General features: G+C 41.0%; 1 protein-coding gene across 6 annotated transcripts in view; it reads right to left on the bottom strand.

The window, feature by feature from the left end:
* The window catches only part of st3gal3b (ST3 beta-galactoside alpha-2,3-sialyltransferase 3b), a 198,501-nt gene that overhangs the window by 77,975 nt on the left and 96,111 nt on the right, over window positions 1-24,415 (bottom strand). For all 6 annotated transcript variants that reach the window (XR_004563880.1, XR_004563881.1, XM_034182402.1 and 3 more), the window contains one exon: window positions 10,017-10,111. Coding sequence is in view for 4 of the 6 variants with exons in the window: in XM_034182402.1 (XP_034038293.1) it covers window positions 10,017-10,111 (95 nt within the window). In the remaining 2 variants the exon portion in view is untranslated. The remainder of the gene's footprint in view (window positions 1-10,016; window positions 10,112-24,415) is intronic.

The following is a 24,415-nucleotide window of genomic DNA, read 5'->3' as shown; positions in this document are numbered from 1 at the left end:
GAGGCAGCTAAAATGTACAGATGGCTAAAAAAAGAAAAAATCTCCATCCAGAGAGATATTGGCGGTTACAACCCCCAGGTCAACAGTAGAGGATGCACCACCCAGCAACAATAATACGCCGGACACTACTTTGACCCGCGATGTTAGCAGCGGTGCTTCTGTTGCTAGCCAGGCTGCTCCTAGCTCCCTGGCTATGGACAGCAATGATGGGTCGGATGCTTCACTTTGTGTTGAGGGGAAGGATATTGCCACAGATCGAGAAACTAAAAGACGCAAATATGACGAGAGCTACATTTCCCTGGGATTTACTTCTATCAATACTGGTAGATTTTCGCAACCACAGTGTGTTATTTGTGCAAGAGTACTGTTTCATAATTCAATGAAGCCTTCATTGTTGAGAAGACATTTAGAAACTAAACATTCCCATTTGAAAGACAAGCCACGGGATTATTTTGAGCGGCAATTGAAATCCCTTCATACAAGTAAAACGTGCTTAAGGGAGACGGATAATGATCGCAAGAACGGACTAAAAGCATCCTTCATGGTGAGTTGTAGAGTGGCTAAAACTAGTAAGCCGCACACTATAGTGGAGGACTTGATATTACCTGCCGCCTCAGATATAGTTGGGACAATGCTGGCGGAAAAGGCTAAAAAAACTATTCAGACAATGCCCTCATCAAACAACACCATCTCTCAGCGGATCTCTGAAATGGCAGAAAATGTCCTAAAACAGCTACTACAGTGCATACTTGCAGGTGGATTTTACGCACTACAGCTGGACGAGTCCACAGATGTTGCAGGTCTGGCACATCTGCTTGTGTATGTGCGATACATTCATGAAGGGACAATTAAAGAGGACATGCTTTTCTGTAAACCTTTGGAAATGAGGACAACAACAGAAGAAATTTTCACGATGCTGGACACCTTTGTCAATTCGCATGGACTTAAGTGGACTAAATGTGTGGGTATATGTGCTGACGGCGCAAAAGCTATGACAGGGAGGCACAGTGGCGTGGTTACGCATGTGCAGGCGGCGACGGCCCACGAACTCTTGCATATTTTCTGCTTTACACAGCGAAATGGGAAGTGAACATGAGACGTTATTACTACACACAGAGGTACGCTGGCTCTCAAGGGGCAAAGTTTTGACATGTTTCTTTGAACTCTGTGATGAACTTAAGATTTTCTTCTGTGACCATCATTTCATCTCTCAGAACAGTTGCACAATCAAGAGTTTCTTACACGTCTGGCTTATCTGTGTGATATATTTTCTCATTTGAATGAACTGAATCTTGGACTCCAAGGACTTTCTGCAACCATATTTAATGTGCAAGATAAAGTTGAGGCCATGATAAAGAAGCTAATCCTCTGGGCAAATTGCATGGACAACAACAAAACCGAGACCTTTCCTTTGCTGCATGACTTTGAGCGCAAATGAGCTTGCATTGACAAAATGTGTGAACCGTGACATTACTTCGCACCTTGGTGAACTGGCTGCACAACTATGCTGGTATTTCCCGGAGTATGATGGATCAGATCTGTGCCTGTAAACTTACCGACAGCAGATCAGGAGAGTCTTATTGAGATCGCCACAGATGGAGCGTTAAAGGTTGAACTTAATCAGAAATCACTGCCAGATTTCTGGATCGGACTACTCACAGAGCAACCTGTGCTAGCCAAACGAGCTCTGAAGACTTTGATGCCCTTTGCTACTACTTATTTGTGTGAAAGTGGATTTTCAGCTCTCACAAATATGAAAACAAAGTACAGGGCAAGACTCTGTGTTGAAAATGACTTAAGACTCAGACTTTCACCTATTACACCTGATCTAACAGAGTTGTGTGCCTCTTTCCAAGCACATCCTTCGCATTAAAAGTGTGGAGAGTTGGAAAACTGTTCATAAAACCTGATAAAAGTTAAGAGTTTTGAATAAAAATTCACAGGTTCAAAAGTGTTGTCTGATAATTCTGCAATTCTTTAATAAATCAATATATGATAACGTAGTAGCATGTGTTCTCTAATAACCTTTTTTTTTTATTGAAAAAAAAAATCAGAGGTGAGTAGGGGGTACTTGAGTTGAACTCAGAAGTCTGAAGGGGTACGCAAGTGAAGAAAGTTTGGGAACCACTGTGATAGAGGAAATCTGAGCTCAGATTTGGATTCAGCACCCCAAAATTACCCTAAATCAGTTCTGAAAGTCCATGCAAGAAAAAAAAAATTTTTTTTGTTCACCAGTGTTATTTTACTCGTCACAATGGTCCCAGAGTTCACCACGGCTATCCATTGTGTCTTCAGTATGCTGCTCGTGACAAAAATAAACCTCAATAATGATCCATCAAGCCAAAGAGGCACATTAAATTAAACTGTCATGAATGCTGACGTTATCAGTAGTCCAAGATGGCGACAGTGCTTCCACAGTGCCACCAGTGGCTATTGTCTAAAGTGCACCCGAGTGTCATTGCTTGATACTCTATTCACTTCGCTTTAGTTATGCAGAAAAGTTTAAGTAAATATGTTTTATATGGCTCATCAACTCCACTTAGTGCAGAATTGCAGAAAAACTTTTTTTCATCTTTCCATCTGGATAAGCCCGTGGTTTGCACAGACTGTGAGGAGGAAGAATGGAGAACTTGTGTATTTATATGAAGAGCACTACCTGATTGACAACAACAAGGTTTTATCCATTCTTTTAATATATCATCCTCAGAAAGAGACTTTGGGTGTATATAGGGATGCACTGATCCACATTTTTTCACCTCCGATCCAATCTCGATACCTGAATTTGGATATCTGCAGATACCGATACTATTCCGATGACAGAGCTTCGTTTGCTCTCATATTATTATCATCATTATTGTTGATTTTATATGAGGATATTTTGTATCCCCAGTTGTACAGCTTCACAGTGAAGTGTTTAGAGGAGGATTTTCTTAAAAAGAAGACCTGAAAGTTCCGCTACAATTTGCCAGAAGGTACATCTAAGACGCAAGCCTAGATTTAATGTTTTGGTGAAAGAATCAAGTACTTTTATTTATAGACTTATTTTTATAAACTTAAAAGAGAAAAGACAGCATTCTGTCTCTCTCCTCAATTTTTAATGCAGCTTTATTGACATGGGAAACATAGGTTTACATTTTTAAAGCAAGTGTTAAGAGTAAAAAAATTAAGACCCCTCTCTCTGTCTGCCTCTCGCTCAATTCAATTTCAACTGAAACATACGATCACATTGTCAAAGCAAGTATTGGAGCAAAAAATAAGTCCTCTCCCTCCCTCTCTCTCTCTCTCTCACGCTAGCCGTTTCCTGCTCAGCCTCAGGACGCTGAAGCAGTTGATTTTTTTCCGGAACAACTCTGTTCATTTTTCGGAAAATTCGTGCTCAGCGACAATTTGAACCCGAGAGCCGGGTGGAAATCTGCCACTACACGTGTGGAAGAGACCTCTCTCAAACAGCTCAGCTTTAGTTCAGAAACCTCCCCCTCTCAAACAGAGCAGCAAACAGAGCAAAGAGCATGCAGCAGTTAAGAGATGTCACCAACGTGGCTTCTCTCCTGTATTGGAAAATGCCACAGGTTGTACTGGTATATTCTGATACTTGAATTACATTGGTAACATACATTGGTATTATATTGGTACAGATACTGCATCGGTCCCATCTTTAGGTGTATATTGGTGGGGAGAGCAAAGCATTTTGTTTTTTTTGTTTTTTTAATTAACTTGCCACAGGTGTACTACTGTCTATTAGCCTCACTAACACAGCCAGAAAATGCGCACAGACTTGGAAAGAAAAGCAAAGTGTAAACATGTTTGTAAGATGTTAGTTGCATTGCAATTGTGCTGTGAAACACAGCTAAACAACACAAAAATGTTAACCCCCCCCCAAGTTCTGAGCTGCTGCAGAAGCAGCAGACTAACAGCTTGCCTCATCCAGTGCTGATAAATCAAAAAATATGGGGACGCGATTACTGGGACACGCAACGAATGTCTTATTCCGGTACTTCGATAATACTGTGATCCCATACAGACCTCTGGTGTCAATAACTCTGAATTTTTAGTTGTGTTGTATTGCATTGTAGAATTACAGGGCACTACTGTTTTTGTACAGCGTAATGTATAGTTTAGGACAAAAATGGCAAAATGTAAGTGTACAGGGTTATTTAACAAAAACAGTTTTTTGCGTAGTAATTTCTTTGTCAAGGAACTTGCTATGTCGCATCTTTACACTTGACTGCTTTTTGGCCTGAAACTTATGTATTGAACAATATTTACTTTGAGTATACTGTACTCTAAATAAGACTCAGGAGAAAGGGCAGAAATGCAGTATGTTGAAATAGTGAAAGATGTACACCACTATGTTAGTCATTTTAGATAACAGACTTTTGTTACCAGAACAAGAGTAGCACCAGGACGCCCTTGTCTCCCACATAATGCCTGTGCTTGTTCCCTGATTTTAACATACTCCCACAGCACCTCGGACATCAAACTAGTGCACAGTGCCGTGGGAACTGGAGAGATAACATTAATGCGGCTTCAATGACAAGCTCTGTCACATTTTCCAATATCTACAAGCATAGTCTATCTAAAGGTACAGTGAATGTTTCCTTTGTGTTCTGTCAAAGTTCTCTACTGTCTCTCTCTCTCTCTCTCTCTCTCACACACACACGCACACACACACACACACACACACACACACACGCACACGCGCTATAGCTGTGTCAAAAGAGCACACCCTGTTTGTGATACACCTGGTTTCTGTTTTCTCCACGGACTGTCATGCTATTCGGGTTTCTCTTTTATTGTTAGTCATGTGGAGAGATAATACGTGTGGATGTTGAATAGAATTAGCACAAAGGATTCCAAATTGGGAACATGGGGTGGTGGGGATTGTTTTTTTTTTATTTTTGTGCTGCCAACAGCCATATGAGTACACCTCAACCATAGCCTGAAATGAAGAGTTTCTGATGCAGGCTTGGGAAAAAGCCATACTTGTCAAGAATGTCTGATGCCAGTCAGTAGTTGAAGGTCTCAGTTATGTGACTAGTTTTATTTTACATTATGTTAAATACTGTTAACTCAAAATTAACTATTACTCATATTGTAAATAGCATTTTATTTGCAGTATTTTATGTTTAAACTTCCTCAGTAATGCTTTTGTGCAGGGACTGCATACTTCAAAACACTGAAGAGGATCTTCCCAATATCAGCTAGTCTAATTTGGCAAAAATACTATTAGAGTCGTACTTTTAAAATGAAACCAGGCAGTAAGTCAAGCATCAGTTAACTCAGATATATAATTGTGTGAAATACAGGTATAAATACAGGCATCCTTAAAAACATGCTAAATCACCAGCACGCGCTGCCAAATCACCTTGATTCATTTTGCCTTCTCACGCTTCCTCTGTGATTATTACCACCATCTCCTGTCAGAACCATTCTGACCTCTGCTAGCTCACCTTTTGGATACAGTTAACCTGTTTTTTTGAGTTGTTGGTTCTGGGCTTTGATTAATTTGCTGCTTAATCCACGAAAGACTTGTTGCTTAAAAGAAAGATAACTTTGTGGGTTGCTCTCTGCTGCCAACAGTTTGTGTTTCATTTTGCAGACTGCTGACCATTAATTGCCAGACTGCTGCAGACTGTAAAACCTCTTTCACATCAGGCCGACGTAGAGTTGCGTAATGTGGCATACAGACTACGTAGCTCTACACCGATCTTAAGCAGCTGCATGCAGAGTTTATGATGCCCTACACAGCAGTATGCTGAGGGCCTCAAAGGGGTACACGAGACGAATGCAAAAAGTTAAAATCTTTGAAGTGCGCAGTTTTTAAAAACGTCTGCGCAACACTGCGCTACTGCAAGCAAGTCTGCGCAACACTGCACAACTGTACACGTCCAAAAACTGAGTGCATTCATCCAGAGCGAATCAGCTGAAGGAGAACAGGTGCAGCGCATGTGTGTGGCTACATGATCCACGCAACCCACAGCACCTGTGCGTGCTTACAACAGGTGATCGAACTGGCGTACTTGTGCGTTATGAAATGTTCCCTCAGCTGCGTGTTTGTTCATAAAATGGCTGAACCAGCCGTTGCATGTGCATGAGCCAGTCTACGGCAGCGATGCATTCATTTACGCGCACTTCAGTAATCCAATAACCAGAAAACACTGTTTTCTCAATCTTTCAATTCATAAGTTGGACTTCAACAGAAATCCAAAGGACAGAAACAGCAGGTCTTGGGGAGAAAAAAAAAAAATCTCTCTCTCTCTCTTTTAAGTATGCTTGTGAGTTTAAATGGCAATATTTTCTATTTTGGGGGGGACACAATGGACTCTGAACTTCGTCATCTGATGTCTCTCGCTGTATGCTTGTAAATGTGATTGACGTTTGCTTTCCATGTACCATTTTGAGAATGGAGCGTATTTCCACAATGGCAAAAAAAAAAAAAAGTAGGCAGGAGTGGATTGTGAGAGGCAGAAAAATAGTAGCGAGGGCTACATACGTGGCAGTAAGCATATAGTAAGCAACCATACTCAACTGCAAGCTAAGACTAGGAATGCAACCATACGGCATCATACACCAGCCTACACATGGACTAAGCCAAATCTACACTTTCCAGTGTACTCCATACGCATCACAACGCAATTGTATGCAAGCCCAGTGTGACAGGGGCTTAACAGCTCATTCAGTTACTGTCACCCAGTCATATTGTAGCATTTTTATGAGAGCAAAACAAATTTTGTGCTTGACTCAGTGGCTTTCATTTATTTATTTATTTTTTTAATTGACTTGCTTCCTTTTTTCTATAATAAAGATAATTCTGTCTCTTACTACAAAGAGCCCTTCCATCTGGTTCTTGACAGACTGCAGCAACAGAATGTTGCGTAGCCAGGCTGTCCCATTTTGAAAGCGCCTTGGAAAACAGCCAGTGCAAGTAGTAGTTCTTTACCTCAAAAACAAAGGATACAACAGGTGTATACTTTACAGCCCAAACAATCCCATGAGTTATTGCATGATTTCTCCCATTTCAGATTGTTTTGCTCCCCCCATTATCTGCACTCACCTAAGGCCAGAAGTCTGAAGAGTTTTGTGGTACACGGCACTAAGAAGTGTGCAGCTACTGAATTGGGATACGCCACTGTTAGATAATAAAGGTTTGGCGAAACACTTACTTAAGGAAATGTGGTAGTTACATATCAGAGGAGCAACATCACAAATGCATCACAGCTCAAAGACAAAGTCTATTGATGCTTTGGCATAAAAATGCTTGAAGGGAATCCTCACAAGCATCAGAAATCCAAAGTGTTGCTCGGTATATGAACTACTGAGTGTTTGTTATCCAAAGCTAAGCACGGTGAATGACTGACTGAATGAATGAGGGAGTGATTCCAAAAATAGTCATTTTGATGAATCGCAATTTTTCAAGGATGAAATTTGGTAAATTGTAATTCTAATCCAATGACATTTTTTTCCACAAATCTGATTGGCTAATCGTGTGACATTTCAGACCATAAAAAATCACGTGGACGGTGGCAAAATAATAAAACAGTTTCACATTTGATGTGTTACTCTGCCCCATAACCACGTTGCTGCGCAGGTGTCAACAATGACGCAGTCACCTCAGACAGACAGAAACTAGTGCAGCGACGACGATCCCGAAATGCATGGATTTAATTGGATTGATTGATGGATTTAACTCAATGCAGCTGACAAGATGGTGAAATCTGTGGGTCTGCTCACAGAATTGCCAGTTTGGCATGAAGACGCTGTTGCAACAGTAAGCTTTGACGAGCTAACCACACCCTTGCGCTCAACGAATTACTTACAGAAAAATAAACCATGCAAATGATGGAATTGGATTAGAATGGGAATCACCCTGTTGTGTCTGATGATTTGCGGACGTTCATGCTGGATTACGGAAAAACTCAATTTGCAACCATAAAATCCAGCATCAACGTCCGCAAATCATCAGACACAACAGGGTTATTCCCTAATTGTACTAGGTTTCTCAAGCATCTCATCCCTTGGATAACAGATTACCAAAGGTGAGTGTCCTGCATCAGAACAATAAATGGAGAGGAGAAAAGAGTCCAGCCTGGGAAAGTGAAACAATCCAGAGAACAGGCAGACTGAGGATTCCACCATGATTAGTCAACTCGCAGAGTGAAGCCAACTGATGACAGATGGCCCCAGTTTGGAACAATGGAAAAACCAGAGAGCAAGAGAGAGAACCAATGGACGGAGACATGGATTCTCTCCATGTACACAGTCCACTTCAGCCAGACAATGAATGGCCTGTGAGCGCACGTCACAAAACATGTGACAGGCCCCGTCTATGAGATCAGAACTGGATGAATGCACCTGTGGCAAAGCTGCTTCGTGCGTAACAGGGCACATCTTCAGATATTTAACCTCAAGAAAGACTAGCAAAAAGAACACTGGTGCACCAGACATCCATGTCAGAGACAGAGCAGGGCATGCACGATAACACAAATGCCCACAAACCTAATCACCAAACACACCTAGTGGGAAGGGGAACTCAAAAAAAGTGCACTCAACCAATCCAGAAAGAGAAGGGTGGAACAATCAAGGGAAGTGAAAATTCAAGGTCTACTCAAAGTAACTGGAGAGGCACGGGCCCAGCCAGAGTGTACAGGTCAACAATGTAACTGCAACACAGCGAGCAGTACAGAAGTTATGCAGAAGGCTCCAGTCTGAAAAACTGGCAGAAGCAGAAAGAGAAAGTGCACCAGTGTGATTGAACACAAGATAATGTAGGTGGTGGCTGCCTGTAGGAGAGGTTTGGAGTGTTTGAATTTAACAGTGTGCATGTGTACCATCTGGTCCTGGAATTCTCTGTCTCACACACACACACACACACACACACACACACACACACACACACACACACACACACACACACACACACACACACACACACACACACACACACACACAGAGAGCAATTATGGGATTAAGGGCCTTGCTCAAGGGTAAGGAGGGTGAAAAGTGTACTTCCTTCACCTTCCACATCCTTGCAGATCCTATTTTCTACTCTACCACCCAGATGCAAAAAGGTTTGGAAAGACATTTTTGCAGTAAACACAGTAGAAAGCCTAACATCAATTTTTAAAAGTGCATGGTTAAAAAAACAAAAGCTTGGATTTTGTAAGGGGTGTTTGGGGAAGAGGGGGTTAGGAAATCAATTCACATCAGAATCACGACTCATATCCTTAACCATTCAAAATGTATTTAACAACTTTCAAATAACATCTCAGTTTGTGGAGTTGCTGCTGGGCATCCCTCTCGGCTTCCATACAAGAGATCACTCTACATTGGCGAATTAGCTCGGCTTGTTCTTAGCATGGTGGAGCAGCAAATACAAGAAGTTCAATCTCCTATGCCAACGTTAAAAGCAAACCTGTGGGTGCATTTTGGATTCTAGAATGTCCCAGGTAAGAAGAAGATTGATATGACAGTACAGTTTTCGCTACATGGTACCTGGCCTCCCTAACTGTGTAGACAGAATTCATGTTGTACTCTCCTCATTTTCCTGACCCAGTCTTTGTGCTGTTTCCAGCGTTTTCAGTCTCCTGTCAGCTACGTGGGTGGTCTCCTGTTACTGCACCTGTTCTGGTCCAGCCTGTGTCTCCTGCCTCCAGTGTCTCCAGCAACATTCCAAATTTCTCTGTACAATCATCCCAGTAAATTGTTACTTTGTTTTTCCAATGAGCTCCCTGCTTTTTGGGTCCAATCTTGGTTTTGATCAGCTCAGCCGTAACATATTTATGCATTTTGTGTGCTACTAAAGACAAAAACTGCAGAGCAACCACTCAGTCAACTGAAGTTAATTAACCTTGATAATTTGGCTGAAAAAATTATGGTAAATAGTTCAAGTTCAATTTTCAGATTAAATCTCATTTTGGGCAGTACAGCGAACAATACAGCTGGGCCTAAACCCATGAAAGACCCACAGTGTGTAGACTAAGTGTCATCATTGTGTTTTCTTGTGAACACTGTTTTACCTTGTGTTTTGAAGCCAAACGGAGGCAAGTAATTGCTGACTTTTGCTAGACGTTTGAAGTTCCGATCAAGAAACATGGGGGCTGGTTTTGTGAACCTGTAAAAAACAAAAAACAAACAAAGAACACACAAAAAAGTCAGGTGTGAAAGAGGTGTCTGAGACAAGAAAAACTGGTAAAGGGGGAAAAAATGCACCATAACATTTAATAGCAAAAATCCTCCTGTAACAAACTTCAAAAGGTATTTTTGAATTCTTTACTTTTGCTTAAACTTCACTCCACAAAGATCAGTGCACAGAGCTCAGTGGGATAGGAGTTGTAGACATGGGTTCAAATCCCAGTTACAGTACCTGTCTCCATGCAGGTTTCTATTACCGTGCATATTGTGCAAACTGAAGTTGTGAACTGAAAATAAACTTAATGGAAACGTGTGTATTTAGAAAAACTCAATATCACAGAAATGTTTTTACGCTGGCATGACGTGACTTGCCTAATTTTGAAAAAGTGAAATGAAAACACTTGTTTTGCCATTTCAGGTCACATGACATACAGAAACATTACTAGATTCTAACATATATGACAGAGTACATGTGCACAAACACAAACTTGTTAAATGTTATGGTGATACAACAAGATTGGAGACACACACACACACACACACACACACACACACACACACACACACACACACACACACACACACACACACACACACACGAGGTCTATTAGAAAAGTATCCAACCTTATTATTTTTTTCAAAAACCATATAGATTTGATTCATATGTTTTTACGTCAACCAAGCTTGAACCTTCGTACGCATGCGTGAGTTTTTCCACGCCTGTCGGTTGCGTCATTCGCCTGTGAGCACGCCTTGTGGGAGGAGTGGTCCAGCCCCCTCGTCGGATTTTCATTGTCAGGAAATGGCGGAATGATTTGGGCTTTTTTTCCATCAGAATTTTTTCAGAAACTGTTAGAGACAAGCAGCTGGAAACCATTCGAAAAATTTATCTGGCTTTCGGTTTCGGCTTTCACTACAGCTTTAAGGATGCCCCACAATGCATTGTGGTGCGTCCTTAAAGCTGTAGTAACAGTCCTTATTCTCTGTGAAGCCCGTAAAATTTTCACCGAAAGGGGGGGGGGGTAACAGTTCCTGGAGGTATCCCTCCCAGAAAATTTTTGAAATTTTGGTTTGATTTGCATTTTCAATCAGATCAAAGCAGGAGTGAATTTCTTGATCAGAGCTCTTAACTCGGCCTTCAGGACTGGAGACAGAGCTCACGGACAATAACCCACATCATATGTGCAGGTGCATTCAGGCCCTAAACAACTACAAAGGCCACCCTCCGCCAACATCCTTCAGCACCAGCAGCACACTCGCAGAGGAGCTAAACCAATTCTTTGCTCTGTTCGAGATCACCACCACGCACCTGCAGTCACTGCCTCCTCCTGGTTCCAGCATCTCATCTCTCTCTCTCCAGGAGGATGAGGTGAGGAAAACTTAAGAGCAGTGAACTCCGGGAAAGCTGCTGGACCTGATGGTATCCCGGAGCCAGTGATTAAAGAATGTGCAGACCAACTGGCAGGGATCTGCCAAATATTTCAACCTCTCCCTGACACATTCCACTGGTCCCACTGGTCTGAAGGCCTCCACCATCATCCCGATCCCAAAAGAACTTGCCATAGACAACCTGAATGATTACAGACCCCATCGCCTTGACGTCTGTAGCCATGGAAGTGCCTAGAGCGATTAGTCTCCTAGCACATCAGAGACTGCCTCCCTCTCTCCCTTGACCCCCATCACTTTACTTACAGGGCAAACCAGTCTGCGGAGGACACCATCGCCCTCACTCTCCACACAGCACTGAGCCACCTGGAGAACAACAGCTATGTGAGGATGCTCTTCATGGAATACAACTCAGCATTTAACATCATCATACCAGACATTCTCATCACCAAACTGCTGAAATTACAGATTCCCCCTCCCCACCTGTAACTGGATTAAAAACTTTCTGACAAGCCGCCCACAGTCTATGAGACTCCAACATTCCTCCACATTCACACTCAACACTGGTTCCCCTTAAGGCTGCGTTCTGAGCCCTCTACTGTACGCCCTGTACACCTACGACTGCTCTCCAACCCATCCAACCAAATATCATCATAAAATATGCAGATGAGACCACAGTGGTTGGACTCATCTGCGATAGTGGTGAGACAGGGTACAGGGATGAGGTGGAGAAACTGTCATTCTGGTGCCAAGAGAACAACCTGACCCTGAATGTGCATAAGACAAAAGAACTCATCATGGACTTCAGGAAGAACCAACAGGACCCCCCCCCCCCAAAAAAATGGAGAATAGGTGGAAACTGTCACCACCTTCAGGTTTCTGGGCACCTATATCTCAGCAGACCACTCCTGGACCTCTAACATCAGGTAAGGAGCCATTATTGTATGGGGCCATCATTGTAGCAAAAGTATTTGCAAATGTGTATTTCGATCTGTGTGTGTGTGTGTGTGTAAGCAGATCCACAAATGTGTATAAAAAAAAAAAAATCCGTGTGTATGTAAGCAGATCCACAAATGTGAAGGAAAAAAAAAAATCTGTCTATTGGATGTGTTCTTACATGTAACTTTGGTTACACTCGTGCCACAGAAGGTCCGCAAATGCATGCAATTTGTACCTGTGTGGAAACTTGTCTGTGGCTCCGTGGCCATACAGCTTCACACCTCCAGGGGGCGCAAGCACCAATGATATCGGTTACCCCTACCATTTTAAGCCTGTCTGGGCCCTTGAAGAACATCCAATGAGTCGGCTTTGAGAGCGTCAGTCAGAACGAGGACTGAGATCCTCGGTCTGATATTTTCGCGTACAGACCTCACACTCGGTTAATACTCCTTCATTCAAGCTTACTGAGGTGTATGCAAGTTTTTTTGTTTGGTTTTTTCTGAATAGATTGTGGGTTACAAAGGTGGAGGAGGACAGATGTTGTTTGCAAAATATAAGCATTTGACTTAAAAACCAAATTAAAGCCATATTACACTTATAGACGAAAAGCAACTGAGACTCACCATTTGTAAAAACAAGAGTGCTCAGAACATACTATCCCCCGCTGGCAAATGCTGCTTTGGTACAAGGGTGACAACATTTCAAGGTATGAAATAGTCAGAATGCAGACACCAACTCATGAAACTGGTTGTGTCTAGGTCTGCTAATCAAGGGCCATAACTTTGCCAAAATGTGTCAATCTTGTACAATATTACAGTATGTGTATTATCAACCAATAACAAGGACTTGTACCAAGTTTCACAAAATTTCTCCTAAAAATGTAAGAAAAACTGATTTCAGAATGCAGGCACCCCGCTCATGAAACTGACAGAGTATAAATTTGTTAATCGAGGACCATAATGCTGGCAAAATGGGTTCAACTCAAACGATATAATATGCATATTGTGCCAAGTTTCATGAAATTCCTCTGAAAAGTGGGAGACGAGATGATTTCAGAACGCTTATACCCTTTTCAGGAGGGAGGGAGAGATGGGCGGGCAAAAATTGCCATGACATAATCCCCCTTCAGGCCTTCAGCCAGCAGGGGATAAAAAGAAGTTCATCTCAACATCATAAATGATTCGTCCAATGCTATCATTCATGCACTGCAGTGCGTGAATCATTGATAAAAATGAACGTGCACACAAAACTATAACGCCATTTGTGTGCATACAGGAAACGATGTCCATGCATAACTGTGACCCATTCTCAGTTAAACGCAGGTGCCATCGTGGGTGGATACAACCCCTGGCAAAAATTATGGAATCACCGGCCTCGGAGGATGTTCATTCAGTTGTTTAATTTTGTAGAAAAAAAGCAGATCACAGACATGACACAAAACTAAAGTAATTTCAAATGGCAACTTTCTGGCTTTAAGAAACACTATAAGAAATCAGGAAAAGACCAAGCAGAGGGAAAAAAATATGGACTCACTCAATTCTGAGGAATAAATTATGGAATCACCCTGTAAATTTTCATCCCCAAAACTAACACCTGCATCAAATCAGATCTGCTCGTTAGTCTGCATCTAAAAAGGAGTGATCACAGCTTGGAGAGCTGTTGCACCAAGTGGACTGACATGAATCATAGCTCCAACACGAGAGATGTCAATTGAAACAAAGGAGAGGATTATCAAACTCTTAAAAGAGGGTAAATCATCACGCAATGTTGCAAAAGATGTTGGTTGTTCACAGTCAGCTGTGTCTAATCTCTGGACCAAATACAAACAACAAGGGAAGGTTGTTAAAGGCAAACATACTGGTAGACCAAGGAAGACATCAAAGCGTCAAGACAGAAAACTTAAAGCATTATATCTCAAAAATCGAAAATGCACAACAAAACAAATGAGGAACGAATGGGAGGAAACTGGAGTCAACGTCTGTGACTGAACTGTAAGAAACCGCCTAAAGGAAATGGGATTTACATACAGAAAAGCTAAACGAAAGCCATCATTAACACCTAAGGTTACAATGGGCTAAGGAAAAGCAATCGTGGACTGTGGATGACTGGATGAAAGTCATATTCAGTGATGAATCTCGAATCTGCATTGGGCAAGGTGATGATGCTGGAACTTTTGTTTGGTGCCATTCCAATGAGATTTATAAAGATGACTGCCTGAAGAGAACATGTAAATTTCCACAGTCATTGATGATATGGGGCTGCATGTCAGGTAAAGGCACTGGGGAGATGGCTGTCATTACATCATCAATAAATGCACAAGTTTACGTTGATATTTTGGACACTTTTCTTATCCTGTCAATTGGAAGGATGTTTGGGGATGATGAAATCATTTTTCAAGATGATAATGCATCTTGCCATAGAGCAAAAACTGTGAAAACATTCCTTGCAAAAAGACACATAGGTTCAATGTCATGGTCTGCAAATAGTCTGGATCTTAATCCAATTGAAAATCTTTGGTGGAAGTTGAAGAAAATGGTCCATGACAAGGCTCCAACCTGAAAAGCTGATCTGGCAACAGCAATCAGAGAAAGTTGGAGCCAGATTGATGAAGAGTACTGTTTGTCACTCATTAAGTCCATGCCTTAGAGACTGCAAGCTGTTATAAAAGCCAGAGGTGGTGCAACAAAATACTAGTGATGTGTTGGAGCATTCTTTTGTTTTTCATGATTCCATAATTTTTTCCTCAGAATTGAGTGATTCCGTATTTTTTTTCCCTCGGCTTGGTCTAAAAAAGTAACCGTTACTGACTGCCACAATTTGTTTTCCTGATTTCTTATAGTGTTTCTTAAAGCCAGGAAGTTGCCATTTGAAATGACTTTAGTTTTGTGTCATGTCTGTAATCTTTTTTTCTACAAAATTAAACAACTGAATGAACATCCTCCGAGGCCGGTGATTCCATAATTATTGCCAGGGGTTGTAAAATAAATCAATTAGTAAGACATTAACTACACTGTCTAAAATTAGAACATTTTAAAAACTTTATTTTTCCTCACAAATGTGCAGACTCAGACAGTAGTTGCATGGTCCATTTAAGACTTTCACACAACTGTCATTAGGGAAAAAAAGACTTTCATAATGTAGTGTGGGGTGAAGGACGACAAAAAAAATTCAGCATTCTGTACATGTTCAAAAGACATGCACAGACTCTAGCCACTGTACTCACAGTATGCACGGCCAGAAAGAGTTTTCTCCCATTTGTTTACACGTATGGAGGCGTGCAAAGAAGTGTTTGTAATCCAAAATCACATTTCTGATTACTTGCTTTGTCACATGCACAATGTGTCCAAAAAAAAAAAAAAATGGCTGTGTGAAATATTTGTTTGAATTCTGCATGGGGGGGGGGGGGGGTCAGAGCACCTGCTCTAAAGTGTGCGCAGTGAGAGTATAGCAAAAAAAAAGTGAAAAACAGAAAAAGTTAAGAAACGTGAAAATAGTAAGATCCTGTTTATCTACTTAGCCATTTATATCAAAGCTGGAAGTCATGTTAGAGAATTATCTATATATTAAAAGCCAAGTGGCCTCTTGTGTACGTGTATGCGTGTGTGCGTTTACCTTCGATCATGGACAAACTGGGGAGAGTTGACATTTGCCGTTTAGTATGCTTATGTATTTGGGGTCAAGGATGAACACAGCCAAAAGGGAACATTGATAGGACTAATATTTTTGGAGAAACTATGGCTATTAGGAAACAACAGTGAACAATGGACACTAATACTTACATTCTGGACTCGCACGCCATTCCAGCAGGGGGTGGTAAATCATCTATATATTAAAAGCCAAGTGGCCTCGGTGTACACGTATGCATGTACTTTCCAACACAAAGAAACTGGGGAGAGCTGACATTTGCCATTTGGTATGCTTCTCTCTGGCTTTTAACCAAGCTTAGTGGACATTTGGCAAATTTTTTAATTGAATTTTAATTAATTTTTATTTGTTTTATAGCACTGCGTTATGTATTTTAGTATTAGTATTTATTGTATTGCTGTGTTTTATTAATGATCTTGTTTTAATGTGTACAGCACTTTGGTCAATTCTGGTTGTTTTAAATGTGCTCTATAAATAAAGTTTGAGCTGAGTTGCTTGTATTTTGTGGCAAGCAGGAATGGAGCCAAAACGGAATGTTGATTGGACTAATATTTTTGGAGAAATTATGGATGATACGTAACAAAAGTGAACAATGGACAGTTATTTACATTCTGGACTCACGCCATTCAAAATCATTATAGAGACTTTGCATAATTTATTACCACCCTTGAAAAATGTCAGCTACCTATGTTATAGACACTACCCAATCTAGAGCCTGTGGATAACAAATGTTAAACGCACTAGTTATTATCCATCCATCCATTTTCTTCCGCTTTATCTGGAGTCGGGTCGCGGGGGCAGCAGCTCAAGCAAAGCCGCCCAGACCTCCCGATCCACACACACCTCCAGTAAATTTTAAACCATGATTCTAATAGCATTTGTCAAGTAAAACTCAAGCCTTTAAATTTCAGTAAGGTTTTTTTTTTTAATTTCTGGATATATTTTTATTTGTTCTTAACTAAAGTTCTGACATCTGTTACTTATGTTCTTGCTATGTATTTTCTGTTCTGAGTTTATGTAGTCTTGAGTCAAACTTTTTCCAGATAAACAATAATTTTCTTGTTTCTTAAGTTTGTCTGTCTAGACCGTTTCTCAATTTCATTGTCACCATCTTGTGATACATGCATAACCATCTTATTTTGTGGTTGGCTATCACCAACCAAAAAAGAAATTAAATTAATGACAAATAGAATCATGATATAACACTGGTCAACATGATTTTTCTTGCATGGAGTTTTTCCAACGGCTCTTGGGGGCGCTGAATCCAAACGAGGTGTTTGGTTTCGCCAATTCCATCACGTTTGAGATATGAAAACATATTTCTCTTATCAAGCTTTGAAGCAAAAGCTGCAGTCGAACACCTCTTTGGCATCATGAACAATATTACGGCTCTTGTTCACATTTCACAAACTTGGTTTAAAAACAATGTTTATGAAGCTGCTTTTGTGCATGATTAGTGGTGTCAAACTCGTGAGTAAATAAACAACTTTTGCGCAATCCATCAATAAGATTAATGCAGATCGTAAAAAGACGTGAAAGAGGAAATCTGAGCTCAGATTTGGATTCAGCACCCCAAAATTACCACTTCTCAAAGTCCATGTGAGGAAAAAACAAATGTTTCCAGTGTAATCAGTACTTTACACTAGTGTTTTTGAATTGTGAGACTGTCAAAGAATTATGGTGCCACAGCTTGGGTCTCCTATGGCCAATGCCCAAGTTTTACATTTGCCATACAAATAAGAGCTAAGACAGTAACATTAAATTTTGGTGATTCACTTTTGTTTTGTTTTTTGATTCCCTAAAATATTGACATTACCCTAAAATTTTCATGAGCAGTGGGTACATGTACCCATAATTATCAAGGAGTGGGAATGTAGGATCTTCCTCAATGGAGCTAGATACAGAGAAAATGACAATGGGCCAACAACCAAACCCTGTGGCACACCATGCTTCTCGTGTGTACATGTAGCAACCTACCAACAAAGAGCTCTGTGAGAGCACATTATCCCCTGATGGTAAATGCTGCTTTGGTACAAGTGCTTACTACATTCTGGTAACATTTCAAGTAATGTGATAGTTGATTTCATGATGCAGACACCAAATCTTGAAACTGGCAGTGTCTAGGTTCATTAATCAAAGGCCTTAACTCTGCCAAAATGGGTCATTCGTGTACAATATGCCTATTACCAGCCTATAACAAGAAATTGTACCAACTTTCACAAAATTCCTACTAAAAATGTGTAGTAGAGTAGTAGAGGACCTAGCTGGGACATATATGTAGTTCTATTTTATTTTGCATTATGTCAAATACTGTTAACTCTAAATTAACCATTGTAGTTATGACACTAAAGACAAGCACACCCTAGCAAGAAGATGCCAAGCCACCACAATAAGAAATTAGGTTGCAATGCCCCATGAACTATTTCTTCCACCACCATCTCTTACTTATCCTGTGTGTCTGTTATGCAAACCTGTCCTAGTTTGATTGAGAGTTGCTCCAAATTCAAAAGAAGTCATTTCCTCACAGTTATATCTGTGACCCGGGTGCAGGGCTACGTGCCACAACTGCAAGTGTTGCGTCACGATAAATGTCTGTTTTTATAACCTACTGTCAAGTTTGAGGACACGAGGAGCAAGACAGATGCTCTGGTAACAGTTTCTCTTCCTTCTTGAATATTCACTGAACTCCACAGTGATACCTTTCATACTGTATATTATTACAGATCATTTAGAATACGTGCACAAAGACAGCAACACACAGTTTGAGATATCTGCTAACCTACCTGTTCTTTTGTTTATAACTGAAGACTACAGATTATTTGTAGTCTTCAGTTATAAAGTTGGCTACATCATTTATGGTATAAATACAGAAGCACACAGCTTTTTTTCCTCAGCAGCACAAATATCTCCTCCAGCTAACAATCTGCACTAAATGCAAAGACATTCAAACTGTGGCATCAAGGGATGACACAGAAACACTATTGTGCTGTCATTTCTCAGAGTGAACCTTGGATTGTGTTACAATAACACTGCCATGGCTTCACGAGAATTATGTTATGCTCTGAGAAGCAATGACCAAACACAGCTGACATTACTGAGAGGTCTCCCAGTCGACTTCAATCTTGTGCCTCTCTTACAAGCGGCCCAACAAGTCTTTGATAGCCTCACTGTGCTGCTGCTCTACATTATAAAAGCAAAGAATTATCATGCAGTCAACATATCATTATAAACAGCCAGGCACCGTATTACCTGGTACGTTGATCTTGGAAAGCTGTACGTACCTTCTCATGCTCTGTGTTCTCAGAATGCAGGATTACTTTGGGAGACAAAGATGAACAAGAAGCCACACTCATGCTTTGAGCATGCCTTACTGGAAATCTGTACCAAAACATTCAGTTAGTTTAGTGTTGGCTTGATCACTTTGCTAGATGAATAGACAAAGTCACTATCTCAGCGTGCGCAATGAATCATAGGTATGCCCATAGGTCATTTGTGATAAATTTGACCCGGAAGCGCTAAGCCGCCAGGTATAAGTTTGGCATTCATGCTTCACGTAAACAGCAGTAATACAGCTCATTCAAAAGTCGTATTTATGCCAATCAACAACAGCAACTTCAAGAAAACAATTCTAATAAGCTTCTATAACATATTCCCAGTTCATTTCACAAAACACTACATGAAATTCATCAAAAAATTATATAACTGGTAGTTTCGATCCTCGGCTGTCTTTCTCAGAAACGATGATCTCTATGGTTGACAATATGCTCCACTTTCAGTAATTCTACAGTTAGCTCACACTAAATAGCCAAGAATGAACATACAGACACCCAACCATTTTAAGATGCCACAGAGCTGAAGCCTGTAATGGCTCGAACAACTGCATGAAAAAATATTCCAACAGTTTAAGAACAATGTTTCTCAATGCTCAATTGCAAGGAATTTAGGGATTCCAGCATCTACAGTACAGTATAATCAGAATATTCAGAGAATCTGGAGAGCTGATGACATGTAAGTGGCAAGGCCAAAAACCAACATTGAATGCCCGTGACCTTCGATCCCTCAGGAGGCACTGCATTAAAAACAGACATTGTGTAAAGGATCTTACAGCATAGGCTTAGGAACACTTCACAAATCCATTGTCAGTTAACACAGTTCGCCACTTTAAAACTACCATGCAAAGTAAAAGCAATACATCAACAACAACCAGAAACGTCGCCGCCTTCTCTGGGCCTGAGCTCATCTGAAATGGACAGACGCAAAGGGGAAAAATGTGTTGTAGTCTGATGAGTCCACATTTCAAATTGCTTTTGGAAATCATGGACATCGTGTCCTCCGGACAAAAGAGGAAAATGACCATCCAGATTGTTACCAGCGCAAAGTTCAAAAGCCAGCATCTGTGATGGTATGAGGGTGTGTTAGTGCCCATGACATGGACAGCTTACACATCTGTGATGGCACCATCAATGATGAAAGGTACATCCAGGTTTTGGAGCAACACATGCTGCCATCCAAGCAACGTCTTTTTCAGGAACGTCCCTGCTTATTTCAGCAAGACAATGCCAAGCCACATTCTGCACCTGTTACAACAGCGTGGCTTCGTAGTAAAAGAGTGCGGGTACTAGATTGGCCTGCCTGCAGTCCAGACCTGTCACCCATTAAAAATGTGTGGCACATTATGAAGCGACAACGGAGACCCCGGACTGAAGTCATACATCAAGCAAGAATGGGAAAGAATTCCACCTACAAAGCTTCTACAATTAGTGTCCTCATTTCCCAAATGTTTATTAAGCGTTGGTAGAAGGAAAGGGGATGTAACACAGTGGTAAACATACCACTGTCCCAGCAAATATTTGAAAATTAGCAAATATTTGCACAAAAACAATAAAGTTTATCAGTTTGAACATTAAATATCTTGTCTTTGTGGTGTATTCAATTGAATCTAGGTTGAAAAGGATTTGCAAATCATTGTATTCTGTTTTATTTACATTTTTCACAATGTCCCAACTTCATTGGAATTGGGGTTTTATTAGAGCAGTAAACTGATCAGTCCGTGTGAATGCCATGCATCGACTCCCCATGTGTGGTTATTTGCACCGGATGCAGCTGATCCACAAGGTGAATTCTGTCTTCCAGAACAGCTCTTATATAATCATCTGAATCATCTACCTGTTGCCACATGTACAGAAGGGCTGGTTTGTCATTTCTACACTCAGTTATAATTAATAAAAAAAAAAAATAAGCGCATGCAGGAGGCAAGTGCTGCTGCTGCAATTACACACCTTTTTTTGTTGAAGAACTTGCAGGCCCTTCAGCCACACTGCACATGCTCCTGCTGAGATAGTGACTTCGTCTACTGGGATATAGTCACTGAAGCATATCTTTTGTGTTATTACACTATATTTGGAAATAAACTCGGCAAACTCGGCAGCAAAGCTCCAAATCGTTCAGACATTTATTTGCAATAAAAATCCGACGAGAGGGGTGGACCACTGCTCACACAAAGCCTGCTCACAGGCGAATGACGCAACCGACCGGCGTGAAAAAAAACTCACGCATGCGCACGAAGGTTCAAGCTTGGCTGATGCAATCACACGTGATTCAAATCCATATGGTTTTTGCAAAAAAATAAAAAGGTTGGATACTTTTCTAACAGACCTCATATATATATATATATATATATATATATATATATATATATATATATATATATATATATATATATATATATATATATATATATATATATATATATATATAAAAAATAGTAAGAAATCACATGTACATAAGTATTCACACCCTTCGCTCAATACTTTGTTGATGCATCTTTAACAGGAATTACAACTTCATTTCTTCTTGAATATGATGCCACAACCTTGGTGCACCTATCTTTGGGATGTTTTGCCCATTCCTCTTTGCAGTACCTTTCAAGCTCCATTAGGTTGGATGGGGCTTGAGAGGTGCACAGCCATGTTCAGATCTCTTGAGAGATGTTCAATTGGATTCAGGTCTGAGCTCTGGCTGGGCCACAGAAGGACATTCAGAGTCGTCCAGAAGCCACTCTTTATATAGACTGTGTGCATAGGTTCATTGTACTGCAGAAAGATGAACCTTTGCCCCAGTCTGAGGTCAAGAGCGCTGTGGAGCAGGTTTTCATCCAGGCTGTCTCTGTACATTGCTGCATTCATCCTTCCTTCAAAACTGACTAGTTTCCCAGTTCCTGCCACTGATAAACATCCCCACAGCATGATGGTGCCACCACCATGCTTCACTGTAGGGATGGTGCCTGGTTTCCTCCAAACGTGATACCTAGCATTCACGCCAAACAGTTCAATCTTAGTTTCATCAGACCAGAGAATGTTGTTTCTCATGGTCAGAGTCCTTCAGGTGGCTTGTGGCAAACTCCATGGGGCTGCCATGTACATTTTACAAAGTAGTGGCTTCTATCTGGCCACTCTACCATACAGGCCTGATCGGTGGATTGCTGAAGACACGGTTTTCCTTCTAGAAAGTTCTCCTGTTTAGCTCTGACGGACTGACCATCTTGGTCACCTCCCTAAGGGCCTTCTTCCCCGATCGCTCAGTTTAGATGGGTGGCCAGCTGTAGGGAGTCCTGGTGAATCAAAACATCTGCCATTTATGGATGATGGAGGCCAATGTGCTCATTGAGACCTTCAAAACAGCAGAAATGTTTCTATACCCTTCCTCAGATTTGTACTATGAGACAATCCCGTCTCGGAGGTCTACAGACAATTCCTTTGACTTCATGCTTGGTTTGTGCTCTGACATGCATCGTCAACCATAGGTTTTTGTATAGAGACCCGGAACAGCCGATATGAAGTTCATGTCTGGGCATCACAATGTTGGCAGAGGCAGCAGCGCTGATTTGCATAAAGAGGTGGAGCGTGGATGGCTCAGTGCGTGAGCCTTTCAGAGTCCAAACCCGTTGAATTTGGGTGTTTATTAAATCATATTTTTGGGGAGACTGCAGTGGGTCTCGAAACAATTTGCTTGACGTTATGAGCTGTTTATTTTCTCAGTAACTAAGCATTAATGGGGCTTTATGTCTCAGGCTACTGATAGCTGCTAAATGTACCAATGCTGTTAGTGCACAATATGCCATAAGAATTTCACTCATTGAGAATACTGCAGCAGGGACATCTTGAATGAGCCGTGAGGACGTTTTTCCAACACAACCATATTCCAGGTGTTCGTAATAAATTGGCCCAAAATGACAGACAGCTTTCACAACAACGAGCAGCCACTGCCAACAAACTACAAGTTACAGTCAAAGGCTACGAGGAGAATCAGCCGCTGTCAATCAAAGCAACCACACCCACGATTACAGACATTTATGGCTTACAATGTCAGACTAATAAGGTATAAAAAATAAATAAAAATATAAATAATAATAAAAAACACCCAAGGTGTTTTGGCACAGTTGCAATGGAGGAGGAAATTATCTATAGAGACCAAAACCCTTTGTTGTACCAGGCTGAAACAAATTTATTTCTACTCTAAAGGTGGACATTTTAACATGGACTCCTTTGGGAATGTGCTCCATTTTGGAGCGAGCTGCAAGCAGCCAGTCAAACCTCCAGCTTTTTCCTCTTCCAGTAGAGATTCATCTGAGGTTATCAAAGAGTCCCACTTGGGTGAAACATGAGCATGCTCAAATTCAAACCCATCTGAGATACTCTCATTTCGGATGTCTTGTTCAATTTGATGAAAATCTGAAATTTTGTTCAAAATTCACTCACACACACACACACACACACACACACACACACACACACACACACACACACACACACACACACACACACACACACACGAGAGTGTGACTGTCACAGAAAATGATGGAGGACATTTTTAATGATTAACTGCCCCCAAGGAGGATTTAGAGGACTTGGCCAAGAACAGGCAAGTGTGGATTGAGCTGCTTGGTCTACTGCCACCGCAACCCAAAATGAACAAATTAAAGTTTTAACTTGTTCTGTGTTGATGGAACAGCCACAGTAGATGTCACCCCACTGAGTCTGATCTGCTTGAAGTAGTTACGCTTGCTGGTTTTCCTCACAACTACAGCAAATGTGCTTGTTCATGAGCTGGTTTTGGCCAGACCTTACTTGTTGTGACCTTGAGATGTGGAGCAATATAAATTAATTAAATTTTGAGACAGAGCGAGAAATAGTTATGTCTCTCTTCCTCACATCACCTACAAGAAGACAGATGTCAAGACTGCTGTGCTGCAAACACATTAAAAATCATTAAACCCAAGACTTCAGAGGCCTTTGGGTGCAATAAATAACATGGC

The sequence above is a fragment of the Thalassophryne amazonica genome, chromosome 12 (genome assembly GCF_902500255.1).
Source record: "Thalassophryne amazonica chromosome 12, fThaAma1.1, whole genome shotgun sequence".
In the NCBI taxonomy this organism is placed as follows: Eukaryota; Metazoa; Chordata; class Actinopteri; order Batrachoidiformes; family Batrachoididae; genus Thalassophryne; species Thalassophryne amazonica.
This window is presented reverse-complemented; position numbering and strand designations above follow the sequence as displayed.